Source organism: Chanos chanos, chromosome 6 (genome assembly GCF_902362185.1).
Source record: "Chanos chanos chromosome 6, fChaCha1.1, whole genome shotgun sequence".
Lineage (NCBI taxonomy): Eukaryota > Metazoa > Chordata > Actinopteri > Gonorynchiformes > Chanidae > Chanos > Chanos chanos.
The window spans coordinates 29200536-29221481 of NC_044500.1; the positions used below are offsets into that span (position 1 = coordinate 29200536).

Here is a 20946-nt window from a genome sequence, read left to right on the forward strand (position 1 = left end):
AGCTAACAGACGTATGTGTCAAACTAACAAACTGACAACTAATTGGCAAGTACTAATTGAAAGTGCCAAACAATGTTCGGTTATTACAAAGGCAATCACACAATTTTGAGTCAAGTCAAAATACTTAGCAATACCGTAGTGAGTTGGTGACACAGACGGCTCGTAAATGCGTGGGTGAAAATTGGGATTAAAAATGTATGGTGAATGACATTCCAGGATAGGGTAACGTATTGATTTTGATAATGTGGCCGACGGAGTGACGAGGGCAAAGGCAATAGCTTTCATGAACAAGTCAACAGTGACACCTTTTGCACAGCATATGCAATTTATTTTCAGTTTGTAAGTTTAATATCGGGCAATGCGTACTCCCGGACGTATAGCGGCGCTACTTTCAATGACATCAGCAATGCACTGCCACGGCCAGAGTGACGACACCGTCTCAACAACGTATTACCAGTGAGCTTCATTGGCTGGCGGGTGTATTTGAAATGTAACAAACACAGGAACTTCTCTGATTTTACAGAGGCTCATAGTACTGATAACAGCAGGGAAAGGGTACTAAAATATCCAGATAACCGGCCTAAGGTAAGTGTGAAATCTGGATCAAAACTACAAATAGTTTGAAAATAACTGGATTGCTTTTTAGTTTGGCAAGGCAACATGGATAAGTCTAACTTCGCAAGTAAGTTAAGGTTCCATCACATGGTAGTTAACGTTAGTTATTTTTCTTACAGTGAATTCCTTGCTAAGTCACCTACCTTGGAACAGCCTTAAGGCTAATAACATTTAAATTGAATATGAATATAACACCTGATTACGAATCGCAATGGTCAAAATAACATGGGTAATTCAAAATTGCTAGTTCAGTGACTGTGAACAGTTCAAATTCTAATGCTAATGTTTATACTTATTAAGATCAGTAATAAGGTTCAGAGAAAAATATGCGCCATTTAGTGTTAATGTAAGTCAGCTATCTAACACTCAGTTTACAGTATTTTGACCCAACGTACACCGATTTCAGCAGTACAGGGCATGACTGTATGTTTTTCTCATACGTGTAAAACTTCGGTTGGGGAACGTAAGATTAATATAAAACCGCGATTATGGGCAAGGATTTTCAAGTTTTTAAAACAGTAGCTAATGGCCAATGATTACACGTCTCCTCTCACAGTTTGCCGACCTCCCCATTACAGCATGGAGATCACTGTCCCGAACCTGTGCAACCTGTTCGAAGTTTTACGGAACCATGCTGGGATTCTCAACGAGAGCATTGAGCCCCGTAAGCAACTCTCATTCCAACACATGCCTTCAACGCTGAAGGCGTTGTGAAACTGCTCGTCTTGCCAAATACCTTATAACACCATCTGTAGGTTTTGCACGCGCTTATGATGTATTGAACTGAATAATTTAATGTGACAATATCGTAAACGTATCAAGCAATACACTCATACTGTGTGTGGACAAGGTTAAATGGTTGACACTGAGAATCGTTAGAAGTAATATGATGCAGTGAAAACTGATTAGATGTTTCAATGGGCTTACTTTGAAACGCTTTCCCCCCATCTATCATTAAATGTATGCACAGTGTAACTATAACATAAATTCATCGATGCTTAACTTTGACAGAGTTCATTCAAATGGCGTTGAATTTTGAGCAATGCCGTTGCCGCTGGCTCAAAGTGGAGGAGGAGCTCGGCGCGTTCAAGGAAGTGCTGGCCAAAGCGGAGACAGAGCGAGGTGCTTTGGAGGTGAAGCTCAAGCATGCACGCAATCAAGTGGATGTGGAGATTCGCCGGAGGCAAAAGGCTGAGGCTGAATGCGAGAAGCTGGTAAGTTGTCCCGTGATGAATACATTCCCCCACGTTACCCCTCAACTGCTTCGGTAAGACTATGTATCAAACTGTGATTTGTTTTGATTTTAGCGTACAGAGTAGCTGCAGGACTAATAATGACAGGATCTTAATATGGCCTTTCTACAGTGTAAACATAATTCACGTTCAATCGGATTCTCTCCAAGATAAATTAATACAGTGGAAGTTTTTTTCTTCCGTTAATTATACAAGGACAAAAATCAATGTGAAATTCGTTTCTTTGCCGTTGCTTATCAATACAAACTAAACAGCCGGTTTACAAAGTTCCGAATTCAGTATATGAATGTAATTTTTATGTATAGGATCGTCAGATCCAGTTGATTCGTGAGCTTCTAGTGACGGACAGCTCCACGTGCAGTATTCAGCTGAGTGAGGAGCAGCGTACTGCTCTGGCCTTTCTCAATGCACGCTCACAAGCTGCAGCATCAACCAATCACAACACTAGCCACAGGTAAAGACACAGTGGTGTCCTGCACATGTCTTTCTGCAGAAGAATTAATGCTGCTCTCCTTCTCCTTTTCTGTGCTCAGTGGTTCTTTGCTTCCAGACGCATCAGTAGACCAATGGGGAAATGAGAATAGTATTGTAATGGAATATGTACTGTGCCAGACTGTTTTTTTTTAAAAAAAAAATTTATTTTAAAGGATCCTCTTAAGATTTCAGTATCATTTTTGAAAAAAGAAGGGGAAAAAGCATTGTATTTAGAATGATTAAGTCCAGTTCATGTCAAGTGATCCTAAAGGGATCTTTGACTGGTTGTTACACAGAGGTGCAGTTTGTCATACTTTAGGTCCTTTTTTTTTTTCAGCCATTTCAGCATTTTTCTGACAATGATTAATGGACTAGAATAACTTCCTGTCCTTGTTTTGTTTGTCATGCACTCCTTTTTAATCTTGATCAGTTCAGATTGTCCTTGATTTCTCATATGTCGTTTTAGAGTTCATCAATTTAGTATTGAATATGACGTTACAGGTTGTCCCGGATTGATGAGTCTACCTCCGTATTATCAGACATTAGTTATGACAAGACTGATGATTCTTTGGTAAGTGACACTTCTCTTGTGACACATTCACAGATTTCCTTGATAAGAGTTATGTTCTTGTTTCCTTTTATCAGACCTTTATCTAACCTTTTTATCATGTGTTTATGAGAAGTTGCATCACTTTCTCCACAGGACTGGGACTCGTCTGTCGTAAGAACAGTGAGGCTGAGGAAGCGACAGAAAAGGGTATGTAACATCAGGGAACGAAAGAAAAGTTCTTTCATAAAGCGACACTTATTCATCCAGTTTGTATGTCATTATTTGATTTATTGAGCGTACTTGTGACGGACGGGCTAAGAGGAGGACACAAAGACAGAATATTGGTGTTTTATTACAGAAAATATAATTTGATTGAAAAAATTCCAATAAACCAAGGGAAAATGAAAGTGAAAGAGAACAAAAAAAATATAGAAATACTGAAATGTCCAAATAAAGGAAGATAAGCCTAGTCTGCTTTTGCCTCTTTCACTACACGGGTGTAAAACAGGAAAGACACATTCATCCCTATACAAACACACACTACGGTGCTCTAACACACTGGTAGGTTGACATGAAACATAGACTAGATACATTGACTAAGACAGGGAGATCCAACACACATACATATAGTCTGGTGGTCCACACCAGAAAACAGACGGGGGGGGGCGGTGATAAACAATAAAACATAATTAATATGTGGATATATGGGGTGACAGTAAAATAAATATACCACCTAAGATTGATAGTTCATTATTTAACAATTAGTCTTATTAAAGCAAAACAAAACAGAGCACATTGAAAAAATAATTAGAAAACACAGAATGATGTTCAGTCCCCCCAGGCCGTCAGTACAGTGGTAGGCCCTGCCTTCCCCTGGAAAGCTTATCAGTTGTCCTCATTTCAACCTGCCTCCCCTTTCTGGCAGACCAAGCGGTAAAGTTACATCTCAGAGGCTGGTAATGCAATGATGACTATAAATTATGAGAGACTATCATGAAGCTAAGTTTGTGCGCTTAACTTAGTTTGATGAAAGCAAATAAAAGGTTGCTGTAAACAAGTGGTGTAATGAGTTATTTAGATTGAATGTATACATGTACTGAAAAGAGAAATGGGGTGAAGACTGGACTGGTGTAGCGTTCCATATGTACGGCCATTGCACACGCCATCACAGGGCTGAATGCTAAAAATTGTTTGAAATTTAAATTTTCAGCGTTCCTCCAGAAACCATGTGGATGGCCCACCAGATGCTGTGAAAAAAGCACGCTCCACAGGAAGAACCTCTGAGAAGGTATGATGTGCTTCAGTAACATGGTGATCTAAAGTAGTTTTTCCTCAACTCCAGTCCTTGGGTCCCAGTAGACTACACCTGTTCGCTAACGCGAAGAACAAGCAGACCTGGTTCGGGACGCCAAGGGCTCAGCGATCAGCAGATGAGTTGAACTAGGTGTGATAATACTGAGTTCGGGCAAAAATATGCTGTCTTCTGGGTTCTTGGACTGGAGTTGGGAATGATTGATCGAAAGTGTGTGCAAAACCTAGCAGCATGGGTTTGACTCAGTCCGTTTGCTTTATATTTCTGGTAATTATGAGAGTCGTACAGCTTTATGAACCATTTGTCTTCCAAACTTCGGCGTGTTCAAATGCTGATATGGTAGGGCATTCATTGCTACAAGGCTCCCGACAATCTGTCATGGTTCCCACAGGTCCTTGAAATCCTTGGAAGTTTGTGAGTTTGAGGGGGGAAAAAATCAAGGCCGTAAAAGTTTTTGTAAATAGACATAGGTCATTGAAAGTGCTTGAATTTATATATTTTGTGCAAGAATAGAAATCAAAGAAGGTGTGGGAACCCTAATTGTCTGATAATACTATGAGGTAGAATTGTGTTACTCACTCAGATTTCTGTACTTCCAGGGAAATGAGTCCATTGTTGCTCGAACGATGGTCACAGTGCCTGCTGACGGTGGGCCCATCGAGGCTGTCTCCACCATCGAGACCATTCCCTACCTCACTCGGAGCAGGAGGAAGACCAGTGAGTTTGTCTAACTCTTCACTGGTCCCCACAGTTTACTCATCCAGAGTTTTCTTTTTCTTTTCTTTTTCTTCTTTAATTGTCTCACAATTTCAGCCTGTAACAAAAGCGCAACAAATAATGTTTTTATGTTTTTTAAGCCCCTCAGGTCTGGAGCACAGACACTGATACAGACACTGTGTCTGAGTGTGTTAGTGGAACTCCCAGCAGTGTGCCTGTGAGTGAGCCCATTACTCCAAAAAACAACAGAGGAACCAAGCTGCACATCTTTGTCTCCAAAACGGTAAAGAGTTCGCACCCTTTCCTAGGGCTCCTTGTATTCAGGAGACATACAGTCACAATATGTTGTATGGTTTAAGACCTGCAGACCAGGGTTTCTGTTAGCCGTAATTACTGGTTTTTGCCTGGTAAAATTTATTAAAAAATTTAAAAAACAAACAAACAATAAATTAAAAACTTGAGGTCAAAATGCTCGGTAATAATGCTCATACAGAAAGTAGCTATAATGAAGGCTATCCCTAAACAGGACATTGCAAGCTGCAAAGACACATTGGGCACATTTGATTTCAAGTTGGCAGCAGAGGAATTTGACGCAATGAAAAAAGGAGAAAATAAAATGTTACCTGGTAGCCTATAGGCTACATTTGATGCCATGGAGGCCTAGCCTTTTTTTTTTTTTTTTAAAACAGGCTACAGATTTTACAGGTTACAGATGTTTTGTAATAGCCTACATTTTAGAGGCTGATGTTGAGGTTTTGCTCAGTCGTTTCTGTTTGTTTTGCTTAAGCTTTACTGTTTGTTAAATAGTCAAACTGATTTGAGGTTGTTGTCATTCTTCCGTCAACCAAGGTGTACATTACATTTGTGTTTCTAACATAGACTGTTATTGAAACGTGACCGGTAAGTTTCAGTTTTTTCCGGTAAAATATATTCTTTCCGGACACTGAAAAAAATCCTTGCGGAAACTCTGCTGCAGACCTATAACTTTGCTAGTGAAAGCTGAGTCATGCTGTATCTACAGAGAACACATACACCGACTGATATTTTGGGTGGAAATGTATGGTCACATCTGTTCCAGACATCACCTTTTTTTGCTTTTGTTTTCTTTGTGATGGTAAAAATCAGTCATCTTATTACTGGTGTTGATACAGGTGATCAAACCAGAGACCTGCACTCCTTGTGGGAAAAGGATCAAGTTTGGAAAGCTGTCTCTGAAGTGCCGTGACTGCCGCCTGGTGGCCCATGAGGAGTGCCGAGAGCGTTGCCCGCTACCCTGTACACCCAATCAAGGCAACACCCCTATCAGGAGCACAGAGGTACTGTGTTTACTCAGTCAAGTCTGTATGCTAATAACACCCCCAGCGTGTCATTGTGTATTCAGACCACTCAGAACATCACCCTCATGTTTTTACTTATTCACCAGAAGAGCAGATCTTGCAGAGGTTCCGGATGTCTCAGGTTGCTTTCACACTAGAGCATTTGGTGCGGACCCGGGTCCGCTTGAGCCATTGGTACGGTTCGTTTTGTTGGTGTGAACGCTGTTTTCCGAGCTCGGGTGCGGACCAAGGGACCGTACCCGAGTCCTCCAGAAAACGGGGGTCTGGGGGGGTCGTACTCGGGTACGGACCAAGTGTGAAAGCAGCCTCAGTGAAAGACATCCGGAGACTGGCTCTCAGAATGTCTCAGACTCTCCTTTTCAGTTTTGGTAATTTCTTAATGCCCATGTTCATGTTCTCTTCTGTTTTTGATCAATAATGAAAACTGAAACTTCACGCCTCGCTTACTTATAGGGCCATGTCCCACTAACAGACGCGTCCTTTTACAAGGGAGTTTTTCTCACATACTTCAGAACTACTGAGATCAGTCACAGATCATGTTCATTTACATTATACAAATTATTTGGAAGCTTTTGGTTTCAGAAACTTAAATAGCTATGTTTTTACTAGGTGGAAGTGACCATGCTCATGTAGATCATTGGGGAAAAAATGTGGGTTTAATGCATCAGTGGCCCATCTGTTAGAATTTTCTCAGCTGTCCTTTAATGTCGTTTTCAGTCTGTATTTTTGAATAGCGTTGATAAAACTGACCCTGTGCACTTTTTGTGTGTGTGTTTGTTTTGTTTTTTTTCTCTTCCCAGGGCATCCTTGCAGATTATGTCTCTGACCGTTCTCCCATGATTCCCATGTTGGTTGTGCACTGCATCAGTGAGATAGAGAAGAGAGGGCTTCATGAGGTAAATGAAAGGAGTGCTGCAGGCCTCAGAAGAAACAAGATTGCTCACCTGTGTTGCTCTTGTTTTTCTAATGGTTTTCCTTTATTGGGTTAGTGAGGAAATTATGCTTGGTAGGTTTGGCAGCTATGCGGTTTCACTCACTGAACCCTCTCAGTTATGTGGTCATGTGTTCAGAGAGGGAACAAAGGGTGTAGCTTATTTGTTTTGCTGCACGTGAAGAGGACTGATAATTACATAATTTCTGTGTCTGTTCTGACCTGCTCTACAGGCTTTTAAATGTGTGTGTTATGTTCCTGAGATTCACAAAGTGGAGCTCAAATCAGTTGGGAACATTAAGAAAAAACAAACACACCATAGTCTTATCTCGTAGTTCAGTGTTATCACTTCTCAGGTCGCTGCTCTGTAGGAGTGTAACAATTCATCGTAGCGTGATACATTGCGGTGCAAAAATGTGACGGTACGCCTCGTACAAGTTGAACAGTTCTCATCGCAGTGTTTCCGCTGGTAACATTTCTCTGTGGTAGCCTGCCACGCCAAAATCTTTGCCGCCACGGAAATAAAAAAATCAATCCAACCAATCATCTAATACAATGCCTTGGTAACTCGCCCGGGAAGCCTGATTCCAGCATCCATCCCCGCGTATACATTACGGAGATCAGTTGGTTAACGGCACTAATAGACTATGGTACATTGTCATTTAGCAGACGCTCTTATAAAGCTATAATAAAATGAGCTTACTTAGGTATTTTCCAAGGAAAAGAAAAACAGACGAGGTAGGTAAGCAGAGCAGGCCCTAGGTCCAAGCTGGGTTAGCTTAGCTCTTATCCCAGCTCTCTTCCCTTTCAGTAACAGCCTTTCAGTAACTACTATACTGCAACCTCTGTTCATCTACACACTTTATGGTTGACTAAAATAACGTAACTACCACTAATGGCATACACTTTCCTGTGGCTACGGCAATGTGTTGGTATTTTTTTTCACACGTTTAGAGAGACTCACTTCAGTCAACAAACCTGCTAAATTAGACTGAGTCATACACAAATGCAGTGAGCTGCTATGATGTTGAGTGAATCTCTGGAGGCGAGCAAACTGCTGAGGACTTCATTTACGTACTTATACCTCACTGAAAAATAACTAGCCTGTAATAATTGATATTCTTATTAAGTGTTTATTTACCTCCATAGACATAGGGGGAACATGGATTAGGGATGGAGGATAGAGCTTAGGGAGGAACAGATGAGGAGAGCGAAGAGAGAAGGCAAGGAAAAGAAAGTGTTCAGGCAAGGGGAGCAGGAGAGGAGAAAGCCGAGGAGAGAGAGAGTCTTTAAGAGGAGACAAAAAAAAAAGAAAACTCCAAACATAGGAAGTCTGGATAGGATCCATACTGGCCTAACACTCCACGATTCAACCCTTGGTTGTACCATACTTCAAATGTTAAGTTTCAAATACAAAATTGCTGGGTAAAATAATTAAATTAAAGTAGGTAAATGAAAATATTTGCACTGAATCTATCCATCATTTTATAGGAATGGTCTGATGTCTCTGATGAAAACTCTGGTCAGGGGATGTGAGAAAGAAAGTGCTTAAAGGCCAAATTTCTCTTGAAAAAAGTTTTGCATCCTGTTGCCTCATACATATGTAAGAGCACAAGATATCACCAGATCCATAGCAGTGTTTATCGCTAAAGACATGAAACCATGAAGGAGCTCGCCTACTACTTCAGACACTAGAGCCCAAATACAACATCCGGTCACGTCCGCACTTTAGTCAGTCTGTAATACTAGCCTTGTACAACGAAGCAAAAACTAAAGTGACATAAATTTTGAAAAGTGTGGAGAGAGAGCTCATTAACTTGTGTCTAAATTTGAGTGTTGTGCGTTGAGGTGCAGTTTTCATAGTTTGATATTAATGCAATTCAGACAGACCCATTCAATTTAATGTTTATTCTATGTTTGGAGACTATTTACTTTCGTCTAGCTTTCAAAGAATTCCTCCTAGGGTCAAGCTGTCATGACTTTTGGTTTAAGGGTACAAAAAGACAACAGTAGTTCAGCATTGTTAATGCATCAAAAATAAATCCATTATTTTCATTCCAGTGTCAGTTCAATTGATTTTCTTAAAAATATCATGGAAGAATCGAACTGTAAACATGGTATTGTGAATCAAATCGTGAGCTGAGTGTATTGTTACATTTACATCCCTACTCCTCTGTGTCTTACACCACAGACAGGTCTGTACCGTGTGTCTGGTGCTGACCGCACAGTGAAAGAACTCAAGGAGAAATTCTTACGAGGGAAGACGGTACCCTCCCTCAGCCAGGTAGATGACATCCACGCGGTAACGGGTCTGTTGAAAGATTTCCTCCGAAATCTCAAAGAACCTCTCCTCACCTTTCGCCTCAACCGTCCCTTCATGCAAGCAGCAGGTGGGGTTTATGTGTCTGTGAATGACCGTTTTTCTTGCTTGAATGTTTGGAACGTTGTTGTTCATGTTTGAAACACAGATAATTCCTAACTTTTCATACTGTGTTTTTTTTCCCTTACAGAAATTGCTGATGATGACAACAGCATTGCAGCAATGTACCAGACCATTAGTGAGCTGCCTCAGCCAAACAGGGACACGTTGGCTTTTCTCATTCTTCACCTCCAGAGGTTTGTATCCTATAAAGCCAGTCACTCAGGTCAAAGCTTGCTTGCAAACTCCAGTGGCAGAGGATAAATATTGCATTTAAAGATGTCATGGTTGTATGCCAGATCACTATTGCTTCATTTCGCCATTCTCTTGCTTGAGAACACCCATTTGGCAAAAACTAACTGATACCTACATGTAACTGCATGTGATAATCCTCTTTCAGTAACTCAAAGTATAATGTACTCACATTCCAATGATGAGTATCACTTGTGAAATTAATGACAAGTGAATGCTTTCCAACGATACACCACCAAGCCTTTGAAGAAGTGTTCTGTGTCTTGTACACCTGTGTTCGTTGTCTTACTGCCAACCAAGTATGGGAAATTGTCTGGAGTGAGCAAAGAGTTTAATACACAGATTTTTAATGACTAAAAGGAAGGTGGAAATTTAGTCCCCACTAAATATACATTTTTAACACAATGTAATTTTGATATATGGTGATAGTGCAGTAATTTTCTGTGCCTGATATCTAGGGTGGCTGAAAGCACAGATACTAAGATGGACAAATTCAACTTGGCTCGAGTGTTTGGACCCACCATTGTCGGACATGCTGTCCTAGAACCAGATCACATGACCATGCTGCAGGATACTCAGCGCCAGCCAAAGGTATGAATGGTGATGTACGGGAAAGCTTTCTCACGTACCATAAAAAGGCTTTCCAAAGAAATGTGATCGGGCCTGTTCTCTTGGGCGAGTCTGCCGACAAGTCGCTCTCACTGGTGATCACTGGCAGGCAGCCATGTGGTTTATAGGAGAAACCACACTCTCCACTGTACACACTGGGTTCATTGAACCATTGCAGCTGTCAGGATGAGGGGAAAATGTAGTTGTTGACTTCATCCATGTGACAGGAAGAGCATGTTACTTTCACTTACCTTGACCTCAATAACTGATGTGGGAACAGAAAACGTTCAAGAAGTGAAAAACATTTGACATTAGTTGAAAAAGAAACAAAGCTGCCACATTATGTTCTAATTTTAAATGTTTGATTACTTCCAAGAAATAATTCTATGATCTGCAGGTATTTTCAGCTCAGTTTTTTTCTTTAGTGTAAAATTTCAGCAAGTGTTTCTCTGAGAGAGTTAATCTTTTGCAGGTTGTTGAGCGGCTCCTTAGCTTGCCAGTGGAGTACTGGCGTCAATTCATACAAGACCAAGAGAATGTCTACCCACAAAGCACATTTTCAGGAAATGGTAACGGCTTTAGCACCCCGGAGCACAAAGGTACGTTACTACAAAAGACAAACATATGTGTCTGACAAAGGAAATGTAAACGTGTGGTTTGCATTCAGTGGTGTAAACGTGTGTGCTGCAGCATCAGCACAGAGTCTTAGTGGTTTAAGAGCCTGTTGACTTTTTGGACTGACTGATCCAGTTGATTTTTGCCTCAAAGGCAACAAAATCGACTGTTTCAACTGCACTCTTTAACAGTCCATTAAAAGTGGGGGGGTGGGGGGGGTGCTTTATACATTCCCAATTATTTCAGTGTCCTTTAGAAATGTAACTGAAATTGCAAAATTGCAGGAACTAATATGGCCAGGTGTGTTTTTCATGTGGGGCTGGCTGACAAACCCCCAAAAATATTCTGATATTTTCAGACAATTTTCTAACTCATGAATATGGCGCAAATGCAGTGGAAAAACTCATTCCACTCCATTCCACTTTCCTGTGTGGTTGAAAATACAATTAGTCTTCTGAAGTTTAGAGCAGTGTTTAGAATACTTTAGTACTGACACCTTGTTCCTGTGAAAGGCAAGCACTTGGATGCGTAACAGATGACACTGTGAAAGAAGCTGGTGCTTACATTTTTGTTTTCAGTTTGTTCATAGATGTGTATCTGAATTCTGCCCATCCACATGTCCCCTTTTCACCGTTTTAGTGAGTATCCTGGGGCCCCTCACCACTCCAGAACAGCAGATGGTCAAGACCCCCTCCTCCAGCTCTCTGACACAGCGTGTGAAGTCTACTCTGTCTAAGAACACTCCAATGTAAGATTACATGAAAACAACATGTCAGGACATGTTTCATTTATGTAACTTTTCACTCAGTTGATGCCATATGTGTCTTATGTGCTCGCATTGACTGTGTCTGATCAGTTTGATGTGTTGAGTGCTACACTGAACAAATTCTTTTTGAAAGCACGTCTTTCCTGAATGTGTTATGTTTATAGGTAATTTATTTGTTTGTTTGTTTGTTTGTTTTTAGATTTGGAGGGAGCAAGAGCAAACCCTGTGTTGGCTTCAGTCGCCCAGTTAACTTCTTTTCCTCCCCTTCCCTGAAGTGAAACCAGAGGAGCCGCAGGATTTGTCCGACCCTAAGACACTACTGTAACAGCCCAGTGATGTTTTTTCACTCCTCTCTGTACTATGCAACACTCCTTAAAGAAAGATGAATGCTATGTGCAATATATTTACTGATTTTAATCTCTCTTAGAATGCCTTTTAATGATTTTAAAATCTGTGTTTTTATAATACTAACCAGGGATATTTACAATATGCTTTGGCTTACTTTAACAAATCTTTGAATGCTGAGATAAAAAAAAGTGTGCTTTTTATATATGTATATATATATATGCATATGCTGTAAGTTGTAATTACACTATTAGCTGTTCTACAATGGTTCCACAGTGACAAAGGAACAAAAGCCTATGGCACAATACTGAGAATGCTTATTGACACCTTCTTATTTCTACTGTGGATGTGAAGAGCTATCTGTCTATCCTCTATCTTTTTTATATAGACTGTTATGTAATAGAACAATGTTTAACCACAGTTGATAAGCTTGTACAAAAGATATTAATTTTCTTAATGTATGGTTTTCACAGTATTCGTATTGTATGTGGACTTTAACTCAAAGCCAAATATTTTCTTATTTTCTTTTTGCATATACTTTACTGACCTAATGTAAAGAAAGGATGAAGTAACAGGATTTCATTTTATTGATTTAACTTTTTTTCTTTGTCCACTCTTAATCACTCTTCTGTTGACATGTTTGTCTCTGCCTGTAAACATTCCTCACTTTAATCATAAACCTTAAACACTCCTCACATGTATCTGTATTTTCTTTCCCATCTAAAACTTTCCTATCACTTCTGAGTAAGGAACATTGTAATCATTTGAGTTCACTTTGACTCACTTGTTTTGACTCACTTAACAAAAGTTTTTTTTTGTTGTTTTTTTTTTTAATGAAATGTTCAGACCAGTCTCCTGGCAGCCTTTGGGAAAATCAAAAGTCGTTTGGTTTCCGAGAACAGACGTATTGGGATATGCTTCTATTAGTGTTTTGTCGCATAGAGTTTACTGGGGAATATGATGAGTTTTTTTATTTGCTGATGAACTATTATCTGATCAGTTTAATCAGTTGAAACAGCTTTGTTTTGCATCCATATAAACAGCAGTGCAAGACTTATCAGTGCCTGTTTGTGTTATCTGAGGTTTGCACAGCTCCACTTGCGCACCTGCACACATATGAAATATGACATTGGCTCTGGTTTAGAGTTTCTGTCTATAATGGGAAGTGATTTTTTTTTATCTGTCAAAAGCAGCCCACTACTTGAATCTTTGTAGGTGCAATTAAGCACGAAACATGAATTTAATTTTCAGGTTCCTGATCTGATGACAGTAATGCTGTTTGAGCTAGAGGGAAGTGGTGTTTCATCTTATAGGCAGGAAATTTATTAACATGAAACATGTTCTTGAGAAAATGGTTTGGTGTTCCCACACCGTAAATGTGGTTGTATTTTTTTTTTCCCTTCCCCATAGAGTAGTACCACTTCCTGTCCTCAAAACCTAAATGTCTATCAGTGTCTTCATTATTTATAGAGATCAGCAGTTTTATATTTGTGTTTCTTGGACTGATATCTGATCAGATCCTAGAATCCCAGTTATGAGCGAAAAAAGTTCATAAGGGTTATGACTGGATACAGTGATAATACTGGGCTAAACTTATAGCCAAAACGATATTGTTGGACGATGTGTAAAATTGGAAGACCTCTTAACGAAACCGAACCTTACTCAAACGGTTGTTGAGTTTAACTAAATCGCTTGTTTGTCAGTGCATTGCACAGTGTACAGATTATTACACAGACGCAAAACTTTAAAAGGCCGTTAAAGTTTATGACTTATATCTGCGGCGTTATCTGCATCCTTCGCTGCAGGGCGTGCCCATGGTTACCGAAGTAACGTCTCTTAGTGTACGACTTAAGCGTGATCTACAGTGGAAAACTTAGTTATTTTTCAAAACGGCAATCCTCTCGGATCAGGTAAGTTTGATTAGTGAAAACTGGCCAACTTAGTTTTCTATGGTCACCTCAAAGCACTATAGTTATTTAAGTTAAATTGTAATCGATGTGTCCAATTTAACACTCACAAGATTCAAGCACGCTTATAGACTTGACCTGACGAAATTATCCACTCAGTGTAGGAATAGGTTAAACAGCAGACGCTCCACAATGCAAAAGGTAACTCTGACAGCGTTTTACAAGATACCGAATCTCTCAATGGCCTTTGAAGTTACCACGTGGAAAATCTAAAATGAGCAACTGCTGTTGGACTGTTTCCTCTGTCGTGGATTGTTAATCTATTATTTGCCTACAGTAATTTACCAGCGGACTTCTCTTTTTGGACTTTGCCTCATACCCTTACATTATACAGCCTTTGTCAGGTCAAGGTCTAACTTTTTTTTTTTAATCTACATTTGGGCCAAGCACAACTGGCACGCTCAACACTATGTAAATCGAACATTAGTTTGAGTCCGATCCTTTAAAAAACTTTATGATTGTCAAATCTGAAACTTTTTGTCAGGGACATATCCAGGATATCAGAAAGGTATAAACTGACGCTGGTCAATAATAATAATAATGTTGATAGTATGCCAGAATACAGGTGCGGAAGACCAGTACATTGCCAGGTTACAAGTCATCCCAACTTTGTTACTTAATGACATTGTAGGTCAATTTACTTGTCTGTGGCTACGAGAAGCCCTTCTGGGATCACTATTACATGATAAAATGGAAACAGTTAAACTGGCAGTTTATTAGTTTTATGAAGACTTCTAAGACCAACCTGTTTGTGCTGCAGATATGAAAAGACAGAGGATGGCAACACCAGATCCTGAAGAGTCAGAACAGCCCTACCCTATGAGATCTAGATTTGAGGGTCAAAGTGGGGATAGTAATAACAGGAACTCATCAAATATAGTCACATGGAGTGCAAATTTTAACATTAAAGATCATGTTGTCCACTTCCTTACCTCTGTGTTCCCCGCTTCAGTCCTCAAAAGTTACAAAGCCAAGCTGGAGGGCCTGAAAAAGTGCTCCTTCTACATCGAGGTGATCCGCGAGGACCTGTCTCACCATGATCAGAGTCATCTGTCCAACTCGACCCTTTTACACCTCATCGATCCCTGGAGGTTCCAGCGGATGAAGAAGGTCGGCAACAGCCAGGTCAAGATCCAGCTAAGCCTTCTGGAGGATCTTTATGAGGAAATGTGTAGAGGCAGGCAGGAGTTGGAGGTCCTCTTTGAGCAATGCAACATGGTATCATATATCAATCAGGAGGCATTGCTGCTGGAGAAGATCGGTGTACTCATGCAGTTGGTGGCCAACTTTGACAAAGTTATGGTCCCTGGAGGGCTGCACATCAAACATCGGCTAATCTCTGACTTAGGTAACTCCAAGGCCCCACAGATACGGTTAGCATTCATCATCAAGATGCACGTGGTTTTTGACCGCTCTCAGTCTGTGGCATTCCCTGATTCGGTGATCTTGCACTGGTGCATCGCTGGACAAGAGCAACACGAACCAGGGGAACAGTTTGAAGTTAGCTACAAACTCCTTCAACCGGAGAATAGCTATGAAGGAAGTCAGATGGGCACACTGATGTGTGCGACCTACTGCATGCAGATCAACAACCTGATGCCAGACAAGTGTTACGAGTTCACAGTGAAGAGAGTTGACTCGTGTTCTTTGGTGTATGGAGCCTGGAATGATAGCATCAGCCTAAGGACTGCCTCAGGAACCGCTGGACAGAGCATTGATAGTTGTGAGACAAAGGAAGCACTGTTTCCATGGTAATGCAGATACTGAAACACAAATCTATAAGACAAGAATTAAATTTATATCAAATGAAGTTCTGCGGAGAGTTTTGCTACTGCTTCGTAACTGGTGTTGAAAGCTATCATCGTGTCCCTCACTAGAAAGGCTGATGTTTGAATGTTGTAACTGAATCAAAGATAAACATAATTCATCAGATGTGTGTCAGCATTCATGTGGGATACACAGAGTGTTGCTTGATTGTAGCTAGCAATCTTAACTGAATCCTCATTTATCATGTGAGTGTAAAACATGCAGAGTTGGTTGAGAGACTTCCCTCTTTCTGAATAAGTTTTGAAAATTTCACATGACTGAAAATGTGACAGGTTTAGGTGTTGGGTCTCACAGATTAACCTCATCTACCGCAACACAAGTGCACTGCAATCATGATGACTTTCAAAGTCTGAAATGAATTCACACCTGCAGCTTGTTTGAGAAATCCGTTAAATGGATAGTTTATGCAAATTAGACATCCTACAGATAATTTTTTTACTACATTTCAGCATTTGAAAATGTTCTTATTTAAATAGTGAACTTGATATCCTAGGTTGTATGCTCAAATTACGGCAGAACTTTTATCATACAACAAATATTTAATTGCATCATAATGGTAACTGTTTCCCAGTGACTGACCAGAAGCTGGTACAGTTGCCAGGCAAAGGCAATTGACTACTTGTTACATATCCGCCCTAATTCAACACCATTACAAATGATCTGATATCATGGGACTGACAGCTAGAGGCTGAAATCTAGAGGGAAACATTCTGATGTCTGGCAAGCTGATATTAATATATTATAGTTTGCATTAAGGCCTCCAGTTATTCACAGTAATGCTAATTACTAGAAGGAGTGAAGTTTTTAGTGAATTTCAGTACCAGAAACAGTATATTTTATGCGTATGCTAATATGATGAGTTCTTGTAATGAGTTTATGTCTGAATTTAACTGAAATATCCCTGAATAAACTGAAAAACATTTGCCATCTGTCATATTGTCCAGACTGGCATTTAGAAAGTTTGAGACACTATGAGAAAATTTAAGATTTATTTCATTATTCCAGAGCACTTTGAAAGCAGGAACTCAAACATGATTTAGAATCTTTGACCACTTGCCAGTCTGTATCCGACTCCAAGCTGTTCGCAAATTCACCCACTTCCTTCTCATTACATCACTTTCCTGCTTATGGCTTGTGAGAGACTTCAAAATGTGAAACAGAGAGGAAGTTTGCCTTGTTTGTGTGTAGCAATTATGCTTAATGGACACAAGAAGCCCATTTAGCAGAGGGCACCGCACAAATTTTTGAAACTCCCAGAGCGTCAGTGGATGTAGTCTGTCAGATGTGTCGTTGGGCGGTCTACGTGTTGCATAACACAACAGCAGAACCATAACGCAATGAAGCAAAACACGAAGGCGAGAGCATAATGCAATGAGGCACAGCGCAACTGCAGTAGCACAACACAATGACACGTTACACCGCAGTAAAGTTTTCCACCCTCCCTTTCCTCTGTTTACTTTACTGTTGTTTCCACTACGACTGATTTAGAAGAAATGTGTCTGCTCTGGAAACAACAACACAAGCCGGCGGGGAAGTTTTTGTTTTATGAGTTTGGTCAGTGATTTTGCATATGAATCTCTGTCCTGCATTAGGTATCCTTCCAATAAATAGTCTGGCACTGATACAAAGAAGAGAATACTATAGAAAACCACATACTGTAAAGATGTGCCAAGAACATCACCTCTGATGTAACCTAGTTTGTGTGTGATGTCCCCACTGACGTTCATATTGCTCACTGTCTGTAACCAGAGTCTGTTGAACATCATAACATTTGGTTACTTTACTTCTCCTCCATTACAAAAGAACAAAACAACTTAATTTATGGAGCTCTTGTCAGACATAGACTGGTTTTAGGAGCAGCACATTCATACAGCACAAAATCTCAAACATTAAAATAAAGCAGCCCTGTGACTGAACACGATAAATGCTTTACTACACTTGACATTTGGCTCCCACACATGGGGATATGAGTATTGAATAAGTTTGTATGTAGAAAGGGGTGCAGGAGAGCATGGTAATGGAAGCTAACAGGATGTTTGCCACCCACTAGTCCTGACAACATTCTGCCCGGAAGCAGGGTGGTAATTCCCAGGGCACTGCCAGTGAATTTTTGTATGATATGGTGATATATCTCATATAAAGAATGTATTATAGCAGCTCATCTAGAATTTTTTTTTTTTTCAAATCAGTAGTTAATCCACTCACTCTCTAAATCAGGGGTCACCAACCTTTTTGAAACTGAGAGCTACTCCACGGATACTGAATAATGCAAAGGGCTACCAGTTTGATAACACTTCTGAAAGAACAAAGTCGCACGGTTTACCTTTAATTTTATATTATTATTAATGATATTCTACGTGAAGACACTGATCACGTCAATGATTCATCACAATAATTATTCAGAATGATTCAACAAGGTAGGAAACAGACTTAAATAAACACAATACAATTAAATAAAATTTTAGACTGAGCTCGTTGGTGATTAGTGCTATTTTTAGAACTGGCCTGCGGGCAGCTGATGTGGTCCCCGCGGGCACCATGTTGGTGACCCATGCTCTAAATATTTCATACCTGCATGTACATCAAAACAGCAGCTCCTTGGTAAATGCCAAATCCTGCTTTGTAATATTACCTGGTCATGTCATTTGGAAAGCCATGTAATAGTTAACGGCATTCCTGGAATGCATGTAATAGAAGCAGTAGTTGCAGACATTGTGCTAAATTCAGTTTATGGATTGGGGTGGAGCTGTTGGAGCTTGATCCGGAGTTTCTCTTGATGTCACCAAAATACTGTAGCTACATACTGGGACTGGGGGGTTTGACTGCATGTTTTATAATAATATATAATATAATAATTTGAGGGGGGGGGGGGTTATGTCAGTGTCCCATTAGTAATGGAATGCAAATAATGGAATTCAACTAACTTTTATTTGTACTAAGAGCAACAAAATAAATCACTTTTCTCTGTGTCAGACTCTACATTTCTCACCACAGAAAATGTCTGTTACTGTAGATGCCAAACAAAGCAGCTTTTAATATGAACTCATTGTATTCAGATCCTGATAACGTTCTTTCATCTGAGTTGAAACTTCAAGACAATTTTCAAGTTGTTTGGTTTATACAAAATGTTTATACAAAACTCCATATTAGGATGCAACGTCAGTTGCCGTTCACATGTGTTGACAACATGTCTAGCCCGCTGTCGGAATGTTGCACTCAGACTGTGCAGCGATTTGGCGCAGGATTGACTAAATACACTGGCGTTTCAGTTTAGTCAGTGGAATGCATATATAAAATGCCTATATCCGGATAATTTCGTCAACACTAGAAAGCGTCCACATTAATAAACTGTCTCACATAGAATAAGGCACACGTTACAAAAACAAACAAACAAACAAACAAACAAAACGAAAACCAACAAAAACGTACAGCTATGAAAAAATCTTATTAGCAGTGATAACAATCACACGGATACATTCGCATGGCACTATAAAATTTGCAATAAATATTTCGCGCGCTCTCTCTGTCTCTCTCTCCCAAACAGACACACACGCACTCACGCACACAGCTGAAATCTCTCCAGCCCAGACGAACGTTCTTCACGAGGACTGTCCGTAGAGTGCGCCTCTTGTGCTCTTCGGTAGATGACTCTACCCGTAATGTGAACAAGAGACGTCCTGGCTCGTTGGGAAAAGCTGTGTAGTCGCAAGAGAAAGTTGTCATTCCCGACCAAATATATCAAAGGATTGATGGCACTGTTCATACACACAAGTCCGCGGGACACTTGGTGAGCGATGTAGATGTCGTCAAAACTCGCATGGCACGTTCCCTCCATTTTCAAAATTCTTGTCTTTAAATTCAAATTTCTAAGCACATGATAAGGAATGAAGCAAATGGCGAATAAAACGGTCAGCATCAAAACCAGTTTCAAACAGCGTTGTTTAAGCAAAACATTGATGTTAGCTTTGGTGGCAAGTACAAAGGCGATGTGGCCGTAGCATCCCAGAATTATTAGCAAAGGGATAACAAATCCAGTAAAAGTCCACCCTAAACTGTACGACAGGTAATCTTTGATCCACTGGTTGCTTGTTGTATCGTAGCACGAATCTGAGGAATTTGGTGCAGACTTGTCAAAGAACATGTCTGGAAGAATCTGAATGAAAACCAAGGTCCACACTAAAACGGTTATAACCGCAGAGACCGTGCTATTTATTTTTCCCATAACCTTCATCGGATGGACGATACCAAGGTATCTGTATATGCTGATACAGGTGAGGAAGCCTATGCTGCCATAGAGGTTCAAATTAAAGCAGAATCTTGTGATTTTGCAGAAGACCTGCCCAAAAAGCCACTTGCTGTCCGCCGCATAATAAACAACCAGAAAAGGCAAAGTGAAAACATATAAAAGGTCTGCAATACCGAGGTTCAGGATGAATATGTTTATGTTCCCAAGCGCCTTCCAGTTGGTACAGACAGATTTTAATCCCCAGAAATTGGCGAAAACTCCAATAAGAAATACCACAATGTACACAGAAGGCAGAAATTTATGCGTAAAAGGTAGATCTATCTCCTGGCACGTAGAATTTTTCTGAGCACTTACTGGTTCCATTTCTGAATGATGTTCACCGCAAACTGAAAGATGACGTTTGCTCTAGAATAATGCCTTACTACAAGAGTGACTTGGTATGAAACTGAAGACTGAAAGTTCGATACGCCCACTTCCTTAAATGAGAAATAATAGTATGCACACGCCACCTCCATGTCATGCAAATGACATTATGGCTATTAGATGACCAATATAGAGACCGAATGTTAATGTGTTCGTCACCTAAACGTACTTTTCCTTGCACGTGTTCTTACCCTTAGGGCAAACATGTCTTCGGAAAAAATGTAACGTTCCAGTAAACACTCAGTCACCTGTGACAGGAAAAAGGACCTGTACGCATATAGATTATTC

General features: G+C 40.2%; 3 protein-coding genes across 3 annotated transcripts; 2 read left to right on the forward strand and 1 right to left on the reverse strand.

The window, feature by feature from the left end:
* Window positions 1-1194: 1194 nt before the first annotated feature.
* On the forward strand, window positions 1195-12128 carry LOC115814879 (rac GTPase-activating protein 1-like). Its single transcript, XM_030777845.1, has 16 exons — window positions 1195-1279; window positions 1627-1829; window positions 2174-2322; window positions 2844-2913; window positions 3046-3099; window positions 4103-4180; window positions 4804-4929; window positions 5070-5204; window positions 6073-6237; window positions 7059-7154; window positions 9381-9579; window positions 9700-9805; window positions 10319-10451; window positions 10942-11068; window positions 11724-11832; window positions 12050-12128. The coding sequence occupies exons 1-16, from the start codon at window positions 1195-1197 to the stop codon at window positions 12126-12128; spliced, it is 1914 nt and encodes a 637-aa protein (XP_030633705.1).
* A 2811-nt stretch (window positions 12129-14939) lies between these two features.
* On the forward strand, window positions 14940-15917 carry LOC115815279 (fibronectin type III domain-containing protein 11-like). The gene has a single exon (XM_030778236.1). It carries the CDS (start codon window positions 14940-14942, stop codon window positions 15915-15917), a length of 978 nt encoding a protein of 325 aa, XP_030634096.1.
* A 3628-nt stretch (window positions 15918-19545) lies between these two features.
* Window positions 19546-20598, reverse strand: LOC115815280 (P2Y purinoceptor 1-like). The gene has a single exon (XM_030778237.1). The coding sequence runs from the start codon at window positions 20596-20598 to the stop codon at window positions 19546-19548; it is 1053 nt and encodes a 350-aa protein (XP_030634097.1).
* Between the last annotated feature and the right edge of the window lie 348 nt (window positions 20599-20946).